Source organism: Aphis gossypii, chromosome 3 (assembly GCF_020184175.1).
Source record: "Aphis gossypii isolate Hap1 chromosome 3, ASM2018417v2, whole genome shotgun sequence".
NCBI lineage: Eukaryota > Metazoa > Arthropoda > Insecta > Hemiptera > Aphididae > Aphis > Aphis gossypii.
Genome location: NC_065532.1, coordinates 7,663,331 through 7,682,523, shown reverse-complemented (window position 1 = coordinate 7,682,523; position 19,193 = coordinate 7,663,331). Strand labels below are relative to the sequence as shown.

At 26.6% G+C, this 19,193-nt stretch overlaps 1 protein-coding gene across 6 annotated transcripts in view; it reads right to left on the bottom strand.

Annotated features, from left to right (window-relative positions):
- LOC114118908 (neuropeptide CCHamide-1 receptor-like) overlaps positions 1-19,193 on the bottom strand; it is a 120,751-nt gene that overhangs the window by 41,832 nt on the left and 59,726 nt on the right. For 2 of the 6 annotated variants that reach the window (XM_050203110.1, XM_050203109.1), the window contains exons 1-2: positions 11,994-12,302; positions 11,874-11,931 (exon numbers count right to left, since the gene is read on the bottom strand). The exons of 2 other annotated variants lie outside the window; for them this stretch is intronic. In XM_050203110.1, coding sequence (XP_050059067.1) covers positions 11,874-11,931; positions 11,994-12,068 — 133 coding nt within the window. In that variant the 5' untranslated portion in view covers positions 12,069-12,302. Of the gene's footprint in view, positions 1-11,873; positions 11,932-11,993; positions 12,303-19,193 lie in introns of those variants that run through there. 2 more of the 6 variants (XM_050203112.1, XM_050203111.1) reach the window with 2 other exon arrangements.

Sequence of the window (19,193 nt, the reverse complement as noted above, 5' to 3'; positions counted from 1 at the left end):
GATAATAATCAATCGCTTAAAACAAAAATAAACTAATAATAAATAAGTAAGTACATATAACAATAAAGCAATTTTTTTGTTTTCAGTTGCATATTTATTAATTATATCTTTCAATTTTGTTATATATTTTTTCAATATTTAAAGTGATTGATTTAAAATTATTATTTTTGTGTAAAGCTAGTTCATAGCTATTTTTTTATTCATTGTGTTAAACTATTAACACACTAGTACAAGTACATAATTAATTAAGTTATTTATGGATGATAACAAAAATTGAGGATACTAAACTACCCCTAACTATAACCCAGTCAAGTTTATGGTAAAATATATTCATTGTCCGTAGATACTCGCAAGTCGCAATTTAGCCATTAATTCGATGAAATTAAATTTTGACATTAATTATAAACATAACATTTGAACATTAACACGATTTATTTTAAGTTCAATACAATTTTATTTTAAAATCACAATTCACGAAATAACTAGAAAGATAAATAAATCACACATAATTTGTTTTATGTTTTGAGTTTGATAGAAAAAAAAATTTTATTGACCTATTTTTCGTAGGTAGGTATATTATCTTATTTTTAAGACTGTGTAAAATGTATTTTAATCTATTATATTTTGCATCAATCTTCAAAAATTTAGCTGGTAAAACGTATTTGGGTTCGTTGTCTGACACGCTTAGTAGGAAGCCACTCTGTATAATTTATTATACGAATTTTTAAAACTTATTCTGTATCGATATAAAAAAATATTATATTGTATTATATTATTAGATTTTAAGCATGTTTCACCTGTGGATAAACTTAAAATATGTCTGTGATTTAGCAGTGTTTCTTAAAAAAAGTATAAAATATTCCTATAATATTTATATATACGTATAATTCATTTGAAAATTAGCACTACAAAAGCTATGTGTATTTTTCAATCATCAAAAATATAAATTTTATTAGCTACCAAAATTGTACCTACCCACCAAACATGATAAATTTGTATGAAATATAATATTTAGTAATAAAACTTAATGGCCTTTAAAAAACATAATAACTTAAATATCGTTTATCTACATTTCCAATATGTTTAATTTTCGTAGTACGAATATTCAGTGTTAACTGAAACACGATTAACCTCTAAAATGACCTTAATCCAGAACTTTACAAGACTAGCGATCGCGGTGCTGCTGGTTCATTGCTCGTATATCAATTGCACTGAAATGACTTTTTTACCTGAAAGAAATCTATCGAGTGCGCCTCGCATCAACTCCTTCAAATGTTTTTACACATTGATTCCACCGATTAATTAATAGAGTAACTTAGTAAAACTCACATCAAACCACTATTTAAAAAAAAAAATAATCAACTAAAACTACAATTACTCCAACAATTTTAAATTTAAAACCAATAACTAAATATATGTTATATTTTTTGTCATAGATGATAATGATTGAATTGTTTTTATTAAAAAAAAAAAAAAAATGGTTAATTGCGAATTATAATTATAATTATATCTAATTATTAATTATAATTATAAGAGCTACACCTACTGTTAATAAAAAAAAATACTTAATAATATGATACATAATTTATTGTTTAATAAATAGTTACCGGATCAACATAAACAAATATTTTGTGGAACCAGTATAGAAAAATATCAGGTGTAATCGATAGCCGGCAGAATCAATATACACAAATCCAGTTCATTAGCAGACTCAAAAGTCGGAATCTCTGCGTCATATCAAATAGATTAAATGGTTAATAAATGTTACGTGACTTAGCCATCAATATTTAAAGGTACTCGTTTTTACATATTATAATGGGTGATCATAATAACAGTCAACACTAATTAAGTCAAAAATTACCAAACATTTTTTACGTTTTTGATTTTTTTTTTTCATAAATTATATTATTTTTGGAACCCAAATTAAAAAAAAAGTTTTTTTGCTGTTTTGTTTTTTGTTTTTGGTAATTTTTTATTTTTTATGCTTAAGCAGTATACTTGTAAAGAAATATTAATAAAAATAAAATTTTGAATGAATAGTAATAATTTATAAAAGCATTTAAAATTTAGATAAGCGGGGTAAAAGAGTATTTCATAAAATGTTAGTTTATCCTTTGCTAATAAAAACTTTAAATACTTAAGCCAATTAATAAAATATTTTTAAAAGCATTAATATAATTCGAGATAATGAATGAGAGTTTATTGCTAAAATAAATAATTTGACAACGTTATACTCGTATTATACTATTTGTACAAGTTATATAACCTGTAAGACTTCGTCCGGAGGAAATATAAAACCCGATGCACCGTGTATTTTGGTTTAAGTTAACTTTAAATCACGTGCCTTTCGATATAGGTATATTCCTTATTTCCTCACTTATTTGTCGACAAATAAAACTGAGATGAGTGATTCATTCCGGATGATTGGTGTATTACGGTTCAATAATTTAACGAGAAAAATAATTTAAATTTATCTTCATCAGGAAAAACCAATGATAAATGTTTATAACACCAGTTTTTTAACACCGTCAAGTTATCATTCTAGTATAAAATTGTTTATAAATGTTACTTATTCGAAGAAATGCTCTCCATCGTCCTTAATAATGATCTACTTCGAATACAGAAAATCGTTTCAAAAATGGTATAGTTGTAAAATATCGGAGGTCGTTGAATAATCTATTGAATCAAGACGACGTGATATAAGAAACCCATTGTGGTTTGATTTCGTTCACTCAAGTCATTTTTCACTTATTGTCTGAGCATTCTAAAGTATATTTGGCTATTTACCCATGTCGCACTTGCGAAACATAAAATTAAAATATCTAAATAATAATGTATGTAATCTAACTTCGAAACGAAATGAGTTATGTGTATTTCACTCGTAGTGGTATTAATCATTAAATTACTTGTACTGTCCGTCCGGAACACTAAAAGTAAAGAGTTAAAATTAACACTTTTTATCACGTTGTGTCTACTTTCTATAAAGGCGTCTTCCTACTGTAGCTCTAAACAACTTCATAATTCTTATTGAATCAAATGCCCTTTATTTAGATGTGTTTTTTTGTTGAATAAATGAATAAACTTACTACATTGTATTAAAGTAAAACAACTATTAGTAAACCAAAGATGTGTAAACTGTAAACCTCTAATTTCGGGTGCGCCTTTCTAAATTTTCAATTACGCTTTACACTGTGATCTATACATGGATACCATACTCAAAACTGTGTTCACTTTTTATAAATGATTTCAAGCATGTTAAGCTAATAACCCACATTTTCTCATTAGATATCTCACGTAAAAATAAATAAAAAATATGTTCAAAAAATCATTTGCATTACACATTATTCTGCCTATGAATTAAAATATTAGATGAATACGCTATATATTTTTGTGAATTAAGATAGCTTAAACCATTTATAACACTCATAGTAAAATAATTAAAATATATATTATTTTGTAGTATTTTTAACATTATTTCATCACAAATTTATGTTGATACTGTAGCTTTTCGTGCTTCAGTATAATACGTTTTTAAAATTTGTCATCTAGTTTATTGCACTCATTAAGTAAATATTTTTATTATTTTAAATACGTCTTATTCACAGTCTACAATAAATATCCATTATTTATTAGGTTATAAAACCATAAGCACTAAAATAATCGATTTAATAGTACAATAATAATACATCGTTTTTAACATCCTAAATATTCACATAATTCACAGTAACAATATTATTGTATTGGATACAATTTTAGTTTAGGAACCGATCAGTTATTGTTTTCCATGACATTGAAGTACTAAGTCACTAATTACCAATTGTGATAATAAATTAATCGGAATATTACAATAATAAAGAATAGAAAAATGTTGCCTGTTTAATAGTTTTCGAGAAAAAAATTAAATTGCATTGTAGTTTTTTCTAGTTTATAAGAAAAAAACATTTTTATGATTGTAAGTTTAATAATATATTATAGTTTGGTATGCAGAATATCTTAAATCTCAATAAATATAATTTAAAATTGTATATTGTTAAAGGAAATAGTAATGACGGCACTTTTATGTTCTAATATGCCGTATAATTTCAGGCCTCGTTCATCGTCGTCTGTAGGTATACCAATCTGCAAATAAAATGATAGGTACTAACTGTAAATCACTGTAAAACTACATCCAATACTATAAATTTAGAGTCGTATAATATCTCTAGTATTTTATTTTTATTTACCTATTCAATTATCATAGATATTCAGCTTAATGATACACAGGAATAACAGAAAAAAAATATTTTTAATGGAAAACATCAATATTATTATGTATATATTTTATTATAAATATCGTTTGTCCGGCGCATTGTAATTTAGTATAATTAACTGCTGTTTAAGATTTTTTTATAATGCACTGGTGACTGGTTTACAAAATATACTTACATAAAAAATTCATAACACTTTTATTAAATTTCATTATTTTAATCAGTCGTTTTATAAATTATGAATATTTGTGTTAAAACAAATAATAATACTAATAAATTATAATTTTATTATATAGTATATTATTCACAATACAATTATTTATAAGCAACTATTTGAAAAGTTTATTTATTATGCATTTAAGAGAATGATTGTAAATTTACCATAAGATATGTGAAAAATATAATTTAATTTGTTGTAAAATAATTTAATTATTTAACGTTTTCGACGTTTTAAGTGCTTTAGACTCTTGATTGCTCGTTACGTACAACTTTTTTTGACTTTGTACTTATTTTCTCTTCTATAACCTCATCATGGTGTATGGCTCGGTGTAATTTATTTCATGGTTGTAATTTAATAATACTTCAAAAACCGTTGATCATTTTTCTTTATTCAATTTATAAGTTAATCACTTATTTTATAGACCTAAATTTATAATTTGTATAGCTTCCAAGTTGCAAATATGTGATCTTTGGTATTTATTACATATTATTATCTTATCTTAAAAAATAGAATCAGCTAATAATTAAAACGATTGGTTACTATTTGATTAAACAATCAATATAAAATAAAAAAATATTCTGAATGAAAATCCAAATGATTATAAAAAAAAAAATAACGGGTAAAAAATCGATATTTTAAATGATTACTCTAAATACCCCAAAAAAAGTAATTATATTTGTAGAATATCACCATAATTTTATGTAAACTACTGTTTAGTAAATTTTAATTTCAATAATTAATTACTTATTTTAAAATCTACTATATAAAACAGGTATAAAAATGTGATAATATATGCATGTAAAAAATAACCTCTGTACAATAAATTTGTCACCAGTTACAGAATAATAATTAGGAGATTGGATGTATATTCGTTCTACCCCAAACAATTATCACGAACATAAAAAAAAAAAAACATTATACCATTGATAATCAAATACGTTCTCTCGCTTCGTTCAAAATGTAAAACCACTACTTCTAACGCTGATCAATCAATTTCACTTACGGCAGTTAAGTTCCTAAAACGATATTGATACTATCGCTAAATATAGTCCGTCATACCCAAATGTCCATTGTAATATTATGACATATTATAATACCGAATATTCAGTTGTCAATAGGATTCAATCAAAACGCATAATTAATATCTTACGATCTCTTGAAATAGTTGTCATTATACATTGTATAATATTTTCGAAAACACAACACTACAGTCGGATAATTCGATGTGGACATTTTTGGTTGTTCATGATTATATTTTATTATTTTTAACTCGACGGAATCATTTGTTGCTTATTAGTTTTAAAGTAAAATGTAAATGTCTTATTTTCAGTTAAAATATTTTACTGCCTTAACTTATTTACCATCTGAATAACGGAGTAGGTTATGCGTTTGTGTTACAACGTATATTAATGGTGTAGATATATTCTCAAACTTGCTGATGCTCATCCAAATATATCATAATATACCTGCACACTTTATGAACTATACAATTTACTTGTCTTATTTTAATGTATAAAACCAACGATAAATTTAATTTTATTGGTAATTTTAAATTACGCTTTTCCACTATAAATTATATTTCAGAGAAAACGAATAAAGAAAAATCAGTTAGTGCAAACTTTGCTCTTTTAAAGTATGTTTCCGACTAACTATATAACAGTCTTAATAAATCTGAAATTATATGCCCTAGCGTCTATTCCAAAAAAAGGTAAGATATAATAGACAACGGAAAACACGTCTTTTTCAAACTAAACACAAACATTTAAACAATTATCTCAAAATGTTGCGTTCCTTATACGAAATTATATTATCTTTATTAAACAAACAGCTGTATCATTATAGCTTTTTGTTTAAATCTATTGAGTCTTGAGGATAATAATTTTGGAAATCATCCAAAAACTTAATATAAATGTTTGTTTAAAGCAATCTGTTTTAAATTCTGAGAGCAGAGAAAATGTATTGGTTTTAGTCGTCTTACAATAATGAGTGTCTTTTTGTATAAGTGCGAATCTGCGGTCATCTTAATAATATTAATAACAGTAAAAACTAGTTAAATGATTGATTTGGAACTCTCGCAGAAAGTTAGATCAAAAATAAAAATGCGATTTATTTCTGAAAAAATATATAAAAATAAGGATTTTTTATTCCAAACTTATCTGGCTAAATCGATTATAATTTTTCATTGTAATTCAAAAACGAATAATAGTGAAAACTCGAATACATCGTTTTTAAATATTTATAATATATTTTTTTAGAAATAAATATGTTGGATCCTTTTATGTTAATTTTAACCATATGGCATATTTGTTTTTATTTTTTAAATATTATATTCGATTTATCAAAATTTTTTATGAATAAAAAGACTTGAAAATAATTCAAGTTTTTGGAAAGGCGTATAAATTTTAAATATTTATGAAAATAGTTTAATTTTATAAAATATCGAAATTGTTTTGAAATTATAAATTAATTTCAATTTTTTTACACCAAAGGCTTAAAAACTTATTATAAATATTAGCTAACGATAGAAAGTTGTTTCATTTCAATTAACGATTTTGTACGATTTTATAGACTTACTAGCATTCGCCCACGTTCTCTGCCCCCGTGGATAGTTGTTTGCAAATTGTGGGGCCATTTCTTTGTCTTACAGTTATTTTATCATAAAATGCTATTAAGTGTACATACCTCATACCTACGCAAAATAATAATTTAAGGTGTTTATATATTTTCATAAATATACTTACAGATCATAAAAACAATTTTTTTCTCACATTAATATCATTATTCTTACACACGGGAAATATATATAATATAATAATATTATAACGTCGTTAAAAAAATAACAATAATAATGATTATTAAACAACAACATTGGGCATGGCATTCTGTGAGGTTTCGCATCATATAGTCAATCAGCGCGCTACTATCTTATTATACTACTTTTCTATTGGTTATTATCATTATTTGATGAATTTTAAGAGTTTTAACCTATCTAAATTATTCGAGCCTTGAGATTAAGTTCGTTAGTCGTAGTTAGAACGTAGTGATACTCTATACTTCAAACCACATAGGATCGTTCAAAGCACTGAGCCGTTTTGACATCTCAAATACATCTACAATAATAATAATTAATTCATCGTCGATTCTATATACACATTCTGAACTGGGTCGTGGGCTATTTCTTAACTATAGGTACGCTTTAAAGAATAATTTTAATATTTTATAATATATAATACGCAATATACGTCGAAATTCAAATTTTATAGGAGAGACACAAAACAAGTTTTGTGTAAATTATTATGCTCCTTTTTCGAAATAAATAAAATAAAGATACACAATATATTGTTACTATAGGAACACTTCGATATGTTTCGTTTTCACACTAATTAATAGTGTGTTTAGATACAAATAACATATTTCTGTAAAAATCTGAAAATGTCAAAATATTGGGCATGATGCCTAACAAAAAATATACTAAAACCTCTAGCAAATTATCAGGTATAACAGTAAAAAATGTGGTAACGATAAGTTGAACGGTGTAGATTTGTATGCGTGACAAAAAATCAGGACTTGCTTTTATAGTAGACTTTTAGTAGTATAGTAGTAATATAGTACTCTAGTATTTTCGTTTTTTGAGTTTTGTTAAACTGTATCTTGATCATTACATGGTATACCGTAACCATTTGTGATAGTTTCTGTACATTGAATATTTTTAACTATAAAAAATAAAGCGTGGTGAAGTGGGTACCACTCTGCTATACATTAGGTGCCATGTGGATTACTATTATATTATATAAGAGTGTTAAATTTAAATCAAATAATAAATATACGAAAAACAATTCTAAACAGAGATGATTTGTCCCTATAGGATATAAATTTTAAATTAGGTAGTGAAAAAGGTGGTTTATGTTTTAATGTTCTGAATATGACTCGTAATTTTTAACTATATCAAAACTCTGAAATTATTTAATGGTATATCGTTATTTTATTCATGAATTTCGGATTTTGTAAACATTTTAACTTGAAAAACATTTTTTTAATTGGCCAACACTCAACTAATTTTATAATTATTGTAAGCTAAACTTATGGGAAATCTTGTATATTACATTTTCAACTCTTAGCTGCTTATAAAACATTTTTTATAAATTTTTAACTACAAAATAATTTGCAAAACGATTTTTTGTGGTATAATTAAATCAACTAAAAATTATTAAATGACATTAAAGTTTAAAAATATTATATAATAAGTTCAGTACCAATAAAATTATAGATGTTGGTGGGGAGTAAATCTAAAGATGTTTAAATACGATAACTGATATAGATCTTGCCAATTTAATGTGATAGTATTTAAAATATAATCACATATTTAAGCGATACGTTTCAGATATCTTTATTATTTTCTTGGGCGTGCTCAAAATCGATATATATTAATGCTATACTAGTTTATATGTAATCTATAATAAATACACATATACGATATATTTAAGCGTGAGTAAAAACACGATAAAAGGTTTTGTATTGAATATGCGTACAAGTGTGTTTCGAGTAAAGTAGCGTATACAATATATTTTATATATAAATAATGGCTAAAATGTGATTTTGTCAAAATTAAGTATTGTCATACAGCAGGTGTCGTAAACAGTCGATATTTTTATGAATATATTATGTCGGTTGTTATTAAAATTAATTAAATTCTCTCCTGGATTTCGATCTCCAGGGATTTAAAATTTCAAATGTTGATTGAAAATGTTGGCGATCCCTGTCATAGAGTATAAGATTTTTAAGGGAATACTTAATACAATTGAAATGTATTTCATACCCTTTCAAATAACTAGTAAATACGAATAGTAGTCTATGAAATCGGTTTAGTTACATACTGTAAATTAATTTTAAAATATATTCCACGAAAAATTTACTGAAATTCGTGGAATATCAATGTATAATAATATAAATATTCAATAAGAGTTCCTGATTTTTTTATTTAACATCCGCTCGCAATAATTAAATAAGAAGGCCATTCTTGAAACCATTAAGCTAGAACTCTTTTTTTTTTTTTTAATTTTTAACTTCATAAAGTAAAATGTTTCAAATAATTATATTAGTGCATTTTTGTCGTTCATAAAAATTATCTTTATGTGGAAATAAGAATATTTTCAATATAATATATGATTATTAATTATAATAGATAGGTATTTTTTTTGAAACAAATAAGATAATAAAATGTAGAAGATGAGTATTTTAAATGTATATGTTTATTTGTAAGTGGTTAATTCCCAATAATTTTTATCTCTAAATTAAGAATAAACGTAATTTATCTATAAGAAATGGTTTTTTTAATTAATAATTATAATATATAAGTGAATACAAGCACTAAATTGTCGTTCGAAACAAGTTTTTAGGTAACGATGTTGTATGCGCAATTATTTTTTTTTTAATTAATGAGTTATAAACTTACAAACAAAAATATTGTTTTAAAGATATGAGAATTTTAAAAGTTTAAATGAAACCAGAACTTATTTAAATAGTATTCCAGCTGTTTTCAATATAATTTAAAAGATTTGTTATGTTATATAATATTATTTGTTTTTGCAGCGAACTAGATGAGCATTTAATTAAAATTGTTCTTCCTAAATGATATCACTTTAATTATATAATAAATTATAAAACTACGTAGTTTAAGATTAATAAATAAGAATATACAAATATTTAGTTTAGTCGATTAAAATTATTTTGATTAATCTCGAAATAAATAGGTGCCTTATTATTATATCATAATATAGTTTTTTTTTTTTTTTATAATCTGATGACTGGTATTATATAACAGTAAATTCTATTTATTCAGTAAATTGATCAAAGGACATAGAAAAAACACTGTCTTGTATTACACGATAAAAAACTATTTATAGATATACCTATAATAGACACTGAGTATTTTAAGTACAAATCGCATGAATCAGAAGCGACATTGATGTTAGGATTGAAATTTCAATGCCAAGTGAATTTAAATAATTAAAGAATTCCGATAATACTTGTTAAATTAATAAGTTTAGCTATAATTATTCGAAGAATCATTCTGTACAATATAATGCATCACTCAATTTTCTATTCAATATCATTTTCTACTGCAATATGCCAATTGTTATAAATTGGGAACACACTATAGGTCTTTTTTTACTATAAAAAAAACCAGTATATTTATTATATGTAAATATGTATAAATCATAATTCACGGGAGATGTTTTTAGCGTACTTTTTAAAACAAACATCGATTCTAATCAGTATAATATCGATAATTTAATTTGCTTAATTTAGTAAAACACAATGTAAGCAATAACACCGCAGTAATGAATAAAATATAATATTTAAACATCGATAAACAAATTTATTTAAACAAAATATTAAAATAAATAATTTATTACGATTTCAACAAAAACCAATCATGCATTATTGGTTGTTAAGATTTTTCTGGAGTATGATCTCTTCTCGATAACTAATTAGAATAGTCCAAGAAAATAGTAACAATACTGTAAAATGAAAATATGTTATTTTTTTTCTATTTTATAAATTTCAGAATACGGCTTTTGAGAATCTTTACTTACCTAAATACAGAAATAAAACTAATACTGTTACTGCCATACATTCTTGGGGTTTATGTACTATAGGCATTTCAATACACTTTTTAAACACTAATTTTACATCGTTAGTTTCCATTTTAGACCGATTTTCATATTTTTTAAACGTCGTAAATGGTACTGTTCCATAATTTGGAATGCTAGTGGTAGTTGCGAGTTGTTTTTTTTCGCGTTTTGTCTCACTTTTAATACTATCATCATACATTTGAGGTTTGTTAGTTTTTTCATATAAGGAACTTGTATTATTTTTCGAAGCATTTTCAAAAATCTTATTACATTCTTTCTGTTCTTCACGCCACGGATTACTTAATAACCACAGTACTTCAGGGCATCTATCCTCAAGACAAATAGCACTATAAAAATAAACTATATTTTTAGTATAATCAAAACTCCCACGTAACTAAAAACGTTTTACTTAACTGTGAATCTATAAACGAAAAAATTACTAATTTTATCCATATTATTATATAAATTGTCCACAATATAGTTGCTGTGGAAATCCCGAAATGTGATTCCTATAGATTTCAGTGCATTTATTATATTTCTATAAACAATTGAAACATTTAAACTTTTACTTTGTATGCTCCATAAAAAGATATTAACCAAGTCACGATCATATAACTCATAAACAGGAGCATAGCAATCCAGGCTACTATAATATTAACAAATAGTCAAACTACGATAGATATTATTGTGTTCAATTTAATATTAATATCAACATATTTATTTATATATTTTTTGTAACATAATAATAATAATAATAATAATATTTCATACGTGGTGATTCTGTGTCCAATGCCAATACGTTCACTAATAAAATACATATTGCCACCGTCTGAAAACATTAAATTGTAGCCATTATTTAAATAGTTAATTTCTTTAAAATCGTTTCCTCACGATGAATAGTGAACTCAATAAAATTGTACCAGTTTGAAGTGTTAGTATTCCAAATACGTGTTTCAGATACATCATTTTTTAAATTAAAATTTGTCCAGTTTTTATTTGAATACAGACGTATACGGGAATTTGTTATACAACATGCTGTAATTGAATCATATTCAAAGTAGTATACACACAGTTTCAATAAATGTTAAATGAATAAAATAAACGTTATTATTATTATTTACAATCAAGAATAAAATTTAACTTAGAAATCTGCCACAGAATATTTTAAAGTAAATCGAAAAAAGTAAATTCTATTGATAAATTAATCCATGGCGGTTACCATTGAAACATACTCGTTCTCGTTAAATTCATTCTGAAGCCGACACAGAATGAATTCAAATAAATACCTTCACAGCTACAATAATCATTGAAAATCATTGAAATGGCACATTGACACTTTATCTCCAACCATTTTAATTCATTGATATTTACCGTGTAGCATTTATTAAATGGCATTTAACTTGACGTAATATCCATGTAAAGATAATAGTATAATAGGTAATCCGTTGATATTATATAATTAATACAAAAAATGTTGTAATAATATAATTATTATTATTTTTTTTTTTTTTTACTTAACTGTTCTAAGATTTTAAAAGTTTTTTTTTAAATAAATGCCATCATGCATTAGAAATATTTTATGCAAAAATAAGTAACTAAATTTAATTAACTCAAGTACGTTTTTGTAAATAGGTACTCAATAAAACAAGATCATAAAAATATATTGTATATTTATCTATAATGGTTATGTATACACATGAGTATTAGTGTCTCTTTAAGTGACCCTAAAGACCACACAGACCACAGTCACATTTCAATGTAATTTAATTTTACTCAATAATGGTATTATGTAACTATATAGTTTTATGTTAGGTATATTATTTACTTCTTCAAAGGACTTGATGGTTTCTCGTTCGGATTGCCATACACATGTAACTATCTATTTATTTATTTTTTATTTCAAATATAGTTCCGAGTTGTATACGGTGTATCTAATTTATTTAAAAAGGTATCTTTTGTCAAAAATTAGGTTAATATAAATTAGATTCTATCAGCAAGTTGCATACGCCCAAAAGCCGTGTACATCAAAGATACTACAGTACCCACAGCCATTTTCAACGTTTAACGACTATCTTCAATCCCGCAATAGTATCGGTTAGATTGGAAAAATATTTAGAATGGGTTATTTTATTAGGTTTTAAGCTTTGAAAAACTACTGTTATATTTTAATAGTTAAAACAAAAATAGTTATTATTATTATGAGTTGTAAAAAATAAAAACCATTTTAATCATTAAATGTTTTAATTGTGGGTATTGTATAGTAAATTAAATTTTGAATCGATTAAGTACCTAGGTACTGTATTTAAACAAAAATTTAATTGTTTGAAAAAATTATATTAATTGACAAAAAATGTAAAAAAAAAAACAAATTAAAGAGAAAATATTACATTACAATATTTATTAGAGGTAATTAAAATTTCTGAATTTTTCCGAAATTAAAAATTTAGGCAATTTAGCTCGTGGTGGTAAGCGTTGTGTATCTACCAACTAAATTAGGTTTTTATATAAAAGGACGTTGTATAATGTGTATAAAATAAACTGAAAAGTAAACTACATACGAGACAAATCGAGTCTCTCTCTTGATTATTAGAGATACCGTCAACAAGTGCGCATTTTATTACCGCGTTCGTGTATACTGAATAAAAAAATAATCCAATTGAATATTGATTAACAACATTTATTTTAACATTAATAATTAATTCAAAATACCTATTTTTATTCTGTTCTGGAGTGAAATCATCCTGGTCTAGAACTAATTAAATCATTAAGTTGTGTTTAATTTTTGGCAGAAAACTAAAGTTAAACGAAACGTTTATGCTTTAAAAATATAATATTTATGTTTATTGTAATTTCAAAATATAAATAAATTCGTTTTAACTTTCAGATACCTAATAATAGTATACATTGAAATAATGTAAAAAAAAAAAAAAAACTATTATTATTTTCACGTACCCAATTTTATTTGGTTATACGTCTGATCGTCTCAATAAGTTTTATAAACACATATTAAATTTGTCTACGCCTATATAGGCTGTAGAGTTAAAATTTGACACTATAATGCACAGAGCACAAAAATCATTGTACAAACTTCAACAATCCATCGTTTCTCAAATTTCAATCACGTGACAAATCAAAACTGTGTTTGAAACAAACACTTATATAATAACACGATGCAATATTAGGTACATTAAACATCAAATTAATCAATTACTTAAGTATACGGTTAAAACGCGATTTTTGTTTCAATATAATAACACATAATACGTGTGCGCGTGTATATCTGTATAGTTGGCCGTTTACACAATTATTACTACTATACTTTCGTAAATATATTTATGATAAAGGTAAGATCTAGAACGCCACGCGTTTATGGCACGTTATCGTCGACGTGCAGTGTTAACTCATATTATCAAGAATAAACTGTGGTCGGACATCAGTTAAACGACTCGGAAACCGGAGATAAAGTACGTATCCAATGGGCATAGTGTACACTGTTAGTCTGTTCGAAATGTATTGAGTAATCGCCCGATCGAGGAAGAGAGAGTTTTCAGTTCGATTGTCGACTAAGAAGTTTATTTTTGTAAGTAGTGTTTTTTTTTTTCCAAGTATACATTGTATATACGTTATATTATTTGTAGGTACTGCAGAAATAGTACTTCCAGCACGATTCGATGAAAAAAAATTCGTCGGCGGTTGGTGTTATTAAGCACGTGTTCCGAGCTATGCAATTAAATAACACCAATACAACCGTACCACGGCAATGATCCGATATACTCGATGACTTGCTTTTTTGATATTATCATTCAGTTTATCTTTTGGTGCAGTTCGTGACGTTTATACGTTTATTTTTTTTTTATTCGTCCGTGATGGGGTGTGAATATCACGCATAGTGCAGTTGGGTCTATCCAACTACTACAACAGCACACTGATACATAGTATTATTATAGTACACCTAAATATATTTATTATTATATGTATATATGCGCGAGCGGATACAAAGGCGAAATCTGTTTGCGGAAGTGAATTTCAATAAAAAAAAAAAAATAGTACACCCTTTTAACGAAATGGAAACCTCGACTGCGGCGCTGTCTGCCCCATCCAATATCATGTATGCGTTTTATGAACTTATACATATAAATAGTCGTATACCCACGTGGGTATGTACACGTAGAACGTAGATTGGTATAAACATTGTATTATTCAGATTCCATAATAAATTGTATTATGTACTTTGAAATTATTCTTTCGGTAACAACACAATAACACATATATATGGCCTGCGATTGAATTTAAATCATACCTATATACATACTTTGTGTTCACGCCGTGTTCATTGTAAAGTTACGAGAGTGCGTGTGTGTGTGTGTGTGTGTATATATATTATAAACATATGTACTTGTATAATATTATGTGCGTTCGAGTTACCATTTATCACCGCGAGTTCCGCCGGCCATGTATTTCGATGGGTTTCGCATAAATTCAACTCGATCCGCATTGTTGCGATGACGATATCTACCAAAATATAACATCGTTTCACGTGTACCTCGGCCGTGCACTATGCATTACCTTCATTCTCGTAATATATATATTTTTTTTAACGATAATGTGATGCTGCGTGACCGCCGGTCGGAGTACGATAACTGCGGTAATGAGATCAAACACTAGAACGATCCGCCCGAAAATAGAAAAAATCCTCACGGCCCGAGAGTAAGGGTAACCGAACATTCTCCGGACGTTTTTTTTTTTCAAATCTGTTGGCGTTGACACCAAAATACAATGATACTATGATATCAAACCATTGTAAGCTAAAAGTCGGAGCCTTTGCTTTTAATAAATAAATAAAAAAGAAAAAAAGAAAGATATAACATATCCGTCGGTGTATGGATGTGGCAGTTCGAGGGGATTAGGTCGCGTGGTAGTCCTGAGATACGAACGGGTATATGCCTGCTGTATCCCGCTGAGGTTTTTTTTCATTTACAATATTTCACCGCCCTACTTATTTTCTTTTAAAACTCCATCCCTCGTTCATCTCTTGATCGCACTTAGATTTATATACACGCTGACGTCTTATTCAAACACGGCATACACCGCTGACGTGATACGCGTGTCTTATTATCGTTCGATTTATTTTTTTATTTTTATTTTTATTTTTTTAGTGCATCATGAAATTCAAAACTTTGCGTACCAGTTGAGACTTTGTGCACAATATAGTTTTTGTTTGCGTGAATATAATAATATAATATAATATATCTTATTATTTTATGAGAAATGTAAATCTTTTCACTTTTCGTAAATCATGACTGCGATCTCCCATTTCAATGATACATTTACGTACATAATATAGCTCGTGTATTATTATTATTATTACGTTAGCAGCATTATTTTTTGGCACCAGAGATTTGGATAAATTCTGTCTCTGTTGTTTCGAGTGACAGGTCCTTGAGTTTATAAGGTAAGACGACAGAGTATATCTGCGATTTCAGAGAGAATATATCTCTTCAGACATGCACGTCAATTATTATTTTTTTAAACATCAACTCGAAACAACACGCGATGACAGTACATCAGGTGTCTGACAGTGTTTAATAGTTTTCCAACCGTCAGTGCGCGAGTAATAATTGCACGGCGATAAGAACTTTGAATTTTTTCCCCCGACCAACGTAATATTACAATACACACGTCATATGCAATATACAGTGAATAATAACCGTAGTACATCGAATTATAAACGTTCGAACGCATATTAATTGGACGATCGAAAACGAATAATATATTTATGCACTATGATATAGAAACGATTATGACATAAACTCGGAAATTCAATATTGAAAATGTTCTCGTATTATGCGTTTTTTACACACTTTTGTGAGCGAATTGCGATGTTTCCGTTGCCCGGTAGCTGCAACAATAATAATAGAAATAATAACATTGTTGTGTTCATTTGCCGTTTCGCTTTACGCGTGGGCCGTTAAAATCCGCACAGTTCTGTATAGAGCGTGTCGTCAACCCCCAAAATTAATTAACAATCGCACATCCCCTACACCGCGTTCGCACTCAAAAACAACCGGACGTGTATATACCTACTTGATATTATCGTCGTACTAACTACAGTTGTGCGTATAGGTTACAACACGCATAATATACGAACAGAGAGTCGAATAGCGTTTATTAAAGTAACCAGTAAGCACGTACACCTGCCTCACACTGCTGAACTCGTAAACGGGTGTAATGTAACGTTTAATTTATATGCGCTCTTGTAATATGATGTTGTGCATATTAAGTATGAAATATTAATAGGATCGTTGACGAGTGGTTTTTTTTCCACGCGCAATGATTTACATTTATGTGCAATATAATAATATATTATTGTTTTCGGCGCGTTTTATAATATGATTACGCAATAAATAACCACGCGATTAAAATTATTGTAAAAAATATAGTTAGGTCGTTTGTGACGTGTTTTTTTTTTGATGAAATAGACAGCACATAAATTCATTAAATGACATGAGAGCTAAAATATCATTTAAAATATGAGTACGAATTGAAATCATTAGTCATTATCGTGTGTCTTCAACGATTCAAATTTTTAGTACCTAGGTATATACATAATACTTTTCGTGAATTAGTAAGTATTAGATATCTCCGTAACACCATGTCATGTTTTTCTTTAAAACACAATCGGTAATTGAAATTTTATAATAATGCCAGATATTTCTCGATGTGTAGGTACATTGTTTGTTTAAAAACTCTAAACAAAACTGCATATTTGTTTAAATATTTAATTAAAATTTAAAACTTCAAATTCAAAAAAATAAGGCCATCATTGAAATTAATAATTGATTTATATTTACCCATATTATTACTATATTTTGTATTCCCTGTTATTGCAAGTTATATGATTTGTTTGGGAATAATAATAACACGAGTTAAAAAAATGTATTAATCATGATTAATTTTTTAGGTACTTATGTAATTTTAGACTCTGAGCCAAGTGGTAAATGTATTGGTTATAAAATGATGCATGCTCTTAGATGATCCTAATTTCACCTTTAGAAATAATAAAAATGTGTTTAAGTCATCAACATTGAATTTGGTTGATAGTAGAATAAAGGTATTAATTATAGGCTTCAATTAACATTTCCGAATTCTCGCATTTTTTTTATACTCTGTCAAAAAGCTTGAAAGTATTTTTATGACTTATAGAACACTTGTTAATAAATTGTTAACAAATTTAAGTATCTGGAAATATGGATCTTAAGTTTACTTGAAAATTACAAAAATTAGAACTCAAATAAATTCATTATTAAAGGAAAATGGGATTTAATTTTTTTTTTTTATGTATTACCCTATAGTAAATTATTTTAAATCCTTTAAATATATTAATAAGCATTTTAATAAAGCTATTGGATAAAATAAGGTCATACTAGTCAATATAAGAAATTATGGTCACACAATGGAAGCAATATGCAATTTTTTGTAATGCATTATAAAATATATTTCGTTTGATAAAGTCATTTTTTAAAAATATTTTATAAATTCTCAATTCAAACATTGGTGAATGTATGTTTGCATAAAATATGCTCTTGAATTTGAATTTCAAATTTCCCTCGATAAATCTATTTATTATTTAGGCCTTAATATGTACTTGTACTTACATAAGTATACAGTACACATTATGAAAATTAAAATGTTTGTATAGACTATTTGACGTTTGCGAAAGAAAGGTAACATTTATACAGTTACATGTCAAGAAACAATGCTTCATTAAATTATGATAATTCATTGTTTATTTAAAATAGAGTAGAGTTATTGAATAAAACTCTACGATCGAACAAACGCGAGTGTTACATTATTATACATTGAAAAATAATATGACATTTATTATTGTGTACTTGTTTAAAAAAAGTATCTTTATGAAATAAGACCCTGCATCAGTAGTTGGGGCCTGAAGATCACGAACGGGCGTTGGTTTATCGGTTAACATCGGACTTTTTGAGAACTGAGAGATTTTTCACTACTTTTCAATGAGAAAACTTAAAAAATGTTGGTTATTGAGAGTGTCCTCTATTTAGAAGTCAAACTGTAAATAAA